Below are 5646 nucleotides of genomic sequence, written 5' to 3'. Positions count from 1 at the left end.
GGGCGATATTGTGGCATCGCTGTACCTGGACAAAGGCCCCACATGGGACCGAAACATCAGATCTAGCCTGTTTTAAGACACTGGTGGTATGTAATAAAGGACTTTTTACTTTTGCAATGGTGAGTGCCCTCTCAGTTTGGATATATATATATATATATATATATATATATATATATATATACACACACACACACACACACATACATAACAGAGTATATTTAAATTTTCAAATCCAACCTCCACAAAGTGTATTTTTCTTGATGAAATAAAGTAATACAGTAGATTTATTATGGTAAAATTCCAGTTTTATTACTTTATTATTTAAACAGAAATTGAAACGTCCATCAAAATATTGTGCTTTCAGATATTGAGCTGCAAATTTTCCTTACAAATCATAAGCCGGGTTCTCTTCTCTGTAATAAATTCAAGTATATTTTGCACATGCACTTGTGAGGTATATTTCACGTTTGCCTCGTATCCTCTATATTCACATTCACATTTGTTCTGCTTGCAATGAATGAATCAACATATATTATTACTTTTGTTCAGTTCGAGTCAAAGAAATAACTAATATTTAATTTGACCTGATTATACTTTTAGCTGCCATTTATAGAGCATGGGTAGGTCGTGTACTTCAGAATGGTATCTACAGCTGAAATAATTTATACTGTATTAAGTACCCATTTTTCATTGTTATACATAAGTGATTAGCAAGACAATTAAACTGTTTTACTGTGAAATGATTATTAAAACAGGGTTACAAATTTGTCAATAGTTGACCTTTTGTGAACCATGCACTAAACCCAGATTCCCCCAGTAGTCTCTAAGGTCTGACTTCTGTCCAGTCATGAAAACCTCAGACTACTGTAACTGTATTGGAAAATCATAAAGGAAAAAAAACAAACAGATAAAATAAAATATAACTGGACAGTGAAAACAAATTATTTTGTCCAGTGTTTTGCTCATGTACTACATCTATCATACCCCACCGAGAAGTGATTTTGTGATGGCCCCTCATGGATATTAGGGATGATCCCTACTCTAAATGCAGATCACCTAAATTTGCAAAGCTCTAACCCCCAATGCTGGAAGTTCTGTTTAGTGGCAAAAGCAGTGAACACAAAGTAATGGTGTGTATCAGGTAAGGGTTCCTCATAGAATAGCTTCTCAAAGATGGAAGGGTCTCACAAACTTGACCAACCCTTTCTAACAAAACAAACACATCAAAATATTTAAATACAATTTTTTAAAAAATAAACCGACAATGGTTTTCATTCATCATGTACCAAATAACCAATGCCCTTTGTGGCTGATCAGGTTTTTATCAAATGGTAAAATTAATTTTGAGAGACTATTTTCAGTTTTAAATTGTACACACACAATAATTTGGCCTGTAATACCTGTAATAAAATTTATAGTGACTTAGAAATAGAAAATAAGGAATAAGCATACAATCAGTTGCATCCAGGACATAGAGTAAAAACCATCATCAATGTAAAAACAAAAATTAACATTAACTTGTTCGAAGGACAGCAGCGCTTTTTGATCACTAGAGCTTATACAGTTTGTTTTGATCTGAATAAATGGTGGGAAATTTAGCATCAAATGATATTCCAATTCAAGTGCGAATTAGTAGCTATTTGTTATATAAAAATAAAATAAAAAATTAGTATCAAAAGTGGTAAAGACCCCAGTTTGTTCAAAATTGCACCTTTTGAAGAAATAATATAAAAATAACTTAATATGCAAGAGGTCCCCGCCAGTTGCTTGTACAAATATATATCTAGTCATGATTTCTTGTCACAGCGATGAGAAGAGTCCGTGTTCAATACTTCAATCATTGCTCTCAGTGTAGGGAATGATTCGGCCACCGATGGAAGACTCTTGTATGATGGAGGTAAACTAGGAGACACCATAGAAGATCATGAGAAATGCAGATCTTGTGAAAAGCATCTGTCATTATGTTATCAGGATATACAAGATTAATCAGTATATTAAAGGAGGTGCATCATGTACATTTTTATTTGCACTTGCTGATATTAAATGAAATGAGAAGTGACAATGAAAATGCTCTTCAGAAATATGCTTAGATTTTTATCATTTCTATACATTCTTCTCACCTAGCGTTTAACTTTTGCTTTAAATATCAATCGGGAAAGGTGGCCACTGAACCAAAAAGCTGAGCAACAGGATCGGTGTTCAGCTTAGCCATATATGTGTAGGAAAATCAGATGAAATCTTGCAATTTGGCTCTATGTTTTAGCAAATCAGATGAAATCTGGCAATTTGGCTCTATGTTTTAGCAAATCAGATGAAATCTGGCAATTTGACTTTGTTTCAGTGCCATCCTCTACTGCAGTGGCTCCTAACTCCAGTCCTCAATTACTCCTAACAGGTCAGGATTTGAGGATCTCTTTAATCATGCACAGGTGAGTTAATCTATTTTGCTGGGTCAGTAATTATCCCACCTGCATCCACAGACAGAAATCCTTAAAACATGATCTGTTGGGAGTTCTTGAGGACTGGAGTTGGGAACCACTGCTCTAGTGCATTCTTCACAATGCCGGATAATAACCCAATTAATTTCAATAGAATTCTTTTTCACTGAGATTACTGTTGGGGCCACGCACATCAATGCTGTATTCCCAATACAGCTGTGACAGAGCAGTGTGCGGCCAGTTTACATGTCTGCAGCTCTGATACCACAGATAGGCTGAAGGGTTTTCTATTGAGAGGTGCTTCAGTTTTCATTCCATTGCTGAGGCACCCGCACATCACAAGTCAGTGCAATTTGCCATTAAATGTTGTGGCAGAGGTTCTCATCTTACATAGTACAGCAAAGCCAAACACACTTATGGTGCATACACACGGTCAGATTTTTCCTTCAGATATGAACGATAACGATTTAAAAATCGTTCAGTCGTTCATATCTGAAGGAAAATCGTTCATATCTGACATGCCTGAACGATGGACGATCAACGATGCGCGTTCCCGATGGTCAGATAACGATTTCTGACATCTGATGTGTTTGCAGTCAGACTTGGACGATTCCATTCATTTTAATGCAGTCAAAAATCGTTCAATCGTTCAAAACTTTGGTAAAATCGTTCAAATCGTTCAAAACTTTGGTAAAATCGTTCAAATCGTTCAATCATTCATCTGACAAATCTGACAAGTCTGACAAATCTGACCGTGTGTATGCTCCATAAGTCACACTAGTCCTCCTTAGTTTTAAGACAGCAAATGTTTGTGTGTTCTACAGGGCCAGGAACAAAACAGGACGTATTTTTCTTTTCTTTTCCCCCATTTTTACTACGCACACTTTTTTTTTTTTTATATCTTAACTAATCCAGGGAGACAGTAACAGGGTCACATAAGATCCTTATAAGCCCTGCGTATTGCCAACACTAACAACCAAGACACCCTGCATAGCCTTGTAGCTATTGCATCACCAAATATCAAGAGCTTTAGGGAACAAAACAACTCAAGCAGTGATATTTTAGCAGATTTGTTGATCCATAGAAAGACAAAAACTTTCTCCAAGTGCACTAATCTTCCTTAATATATGTATATATTATTTTGTCCAGTGTTTGCAAGCTCTCTCAGTAGAATCATGGTTCTGTTGTATAAAGCATACAATGCTTGGGATATAATTTCAAGGTCTGATTACAGGCAAACTGATAAAAGCTTTAATTCTATTTTCCCTGCTATAAAGTAATAGAAGTACACCAAGGAAGTGGGCCAAATATACAGTATGCAAGTTAAAAGCTCATAGTAAAAACTCTGCCTTATGAAATTGTTGTTTCCAGCTCCTCAGAGGTTTTAATAATAATCATGATTATTTAAAAAAAAAAAAAAAAAAGTCAGATGCTACTTGTTAGAGAAATTGAAACCAGAGGAAACTTCCTACTTATTTGTCGGACCTGCCCTAATATTTCTCAGTATTTTGGGCAAAATACACAGTCTCATTAACTCGCTGATGGAAGCTTGGACCTTTAAAGGCTCTTGAGTGTTTCTCCTTAGTCATCCACCTCAAAACCTGCGTTAGCATCCCTCCGAAAACAGACAAAACCACCTTCCATCTCATAGCATGCGTGGAGAACATTACCCACATAACAGACCTGACCTCTTCACCATATTATGGGCCCCCTGGCTTTTCAGAGAGAGCTGCTCCCACCCCAATCATCGGGCTTAATTTCTCCTTCAGAGAAGCTAACATCCTTACCCCAAACATTACCACCTGGAGACATGCTCATCACCCATTCTCCTCCCCAACATCCCATAACCTGACTCCACAATGTTACTATTTCAGTTTGTAGATTTATAGGTTTTCATTTAAAAAAAAAAAAAAAAAAAAAAAGGAAGAGGACAGTTTAATTAATGTGTTCTGTACAATTTCCAAGTTTGCAGGGGTCCTATGTAAATAATAATAAAAAAACAAAAACAAACATCTTTTAGGAAGAAATTATTCAAATTTTCACTTACTATTGTAGGTTCATCCAGCCTTTAGCTGTTTTACTGAATGCTTCTGATCCTAGAGCTGTCATAGCTTCAAAATCAACTAGCTAAAACAGAAAATAATACAAATATGCATTTAACTAAGTGCAGGTAAAACCACATACATAATTTGGAGTGATCACACAAGAGGGGGCTATTTTCGGAAACAAGTGTTGCTGTAGATCATGGTAAACAATCGGAGTATATAGTTATATTTGTAGTAAACTTTATACAATGTAATCATTGCATAATCTGCTGCTAATGGGTTGCTATGGCCACCACCAGCTTTTTCTTTCACATGACTTTTTACAAATCTCCCTTGACAAAAATACCATCCCTGATCTTCTAAAATCAGTAAAAAATCCACAAATATATTTTCTGACAAGCCCCTTCCCTCAATCACAGAATTGTTACCCGATATCAACACCACCTTTGGGTGGATCCCAGAGCTAGTGTAGAAATGAAAGAGGAGGTTATCAGTGCCTGCTCCTCTCCCAGCCTCTGGACAGGAAGGAAGAGGGTATATGTGATACCATATGCTACACTGCATACCTTATCTGACAAAGTCCTAGAGTGTTTTAGGACTCTGCGTTTATCATTTAGTTGTGCTTAAATACTGTAGGACTCAATCAGATTGGAAGAGGGTGGGCATTGTCTATGATGGTATAATTTTGCAAATAATGCTTATTGAAAAAGTTGTTGCTTTCCTTCAGTAACTATAAAAACACAATAACAGCTCGAGAATAAAATCTAAAAATAAATTGCTTAAATGACGAAAAAAATTAAATCCGGACATACCTTTCCTTTAGGAATTTTCCCTGAGATCTCTTTCCCGCTGGCCATCAGAGTTCCCATAATTACAGAATAAGCGACCACACTAAGGACAAACCACAAGAACATAGACATGCTAAATGAAGGAGAAGCATCTGTACAAATAACTAGTCTTCCATGCCCATTCCATCTTTAGCATTTCAGACTGTGTTTAAGCATTGCTTTAGATAAACCATAATCTAAAGACTAACATACGCAAATTTTATCTCATTTAGTATAAACTAGAAACGATAAATGCAGATGAGGATTGCATGGTTTTAGCATTTTAGAAAACCGGGCTAAAACAGTGATATGATGCTTTAACACTTAAACGAGCAG

General features: G+C 36.1%; 1 protein-coding gene across 2 annotated transcripts in view; it reads right to left on the bottom strand.

Annotated features, from left to right (window-relative positions):
• Nucleotides 1-298: 298 nt before the first annotated feature.
• The window catches only part of TTC13 (tetratricopeptide repeat domain 13), a 127224-nt gene continuing 121876 nt past the window's right edge, over nucleotides 299-5646 (bottom strand). For both annotated transcript variants that reach the window (XM_088474407.1, XM_088474408.1), the window contains exons 21-23: nucleotides 5296-5374; nucleotides 4486-4565; nucleotides 299-1902 (exon numbers count right to left, since the gene is read on the bottom strand). In XM_088474407.1, coding sequence (XP_088330533.1) covers nucleotides 1788-1902; nucleotides 4486-4565; nucleotides 5296-5374 — 274 coding nt within the window. In that variant the 3' untranslated portion in view covers nucleotides 299-1787. The remainder of the gene's footprint in view (nucleotides 1903-4485; nucleotides 4566-5295; nucleotides 5375-5646) is intronic.

This window comes from Taudactylus pleione, unplaced genomic scaffold, assembly GCF_031769625.1.
Source record: "Taudactylus pleione unplaced genomic scaffold, aTauple2 ptg000154l, whole genome shotgun sequence".
Classification (NCBI taxonomy): Eukaryota; Metazoa; Chordata; class Amphibia; order Anura; family Myobatrachidae; genus Taudactylus; species Taudactylus pleione.
Note: the sequence above shows the minus strand (reverse complement) of the source record. Positions and strands in the feature narration are given on the sequence as shown.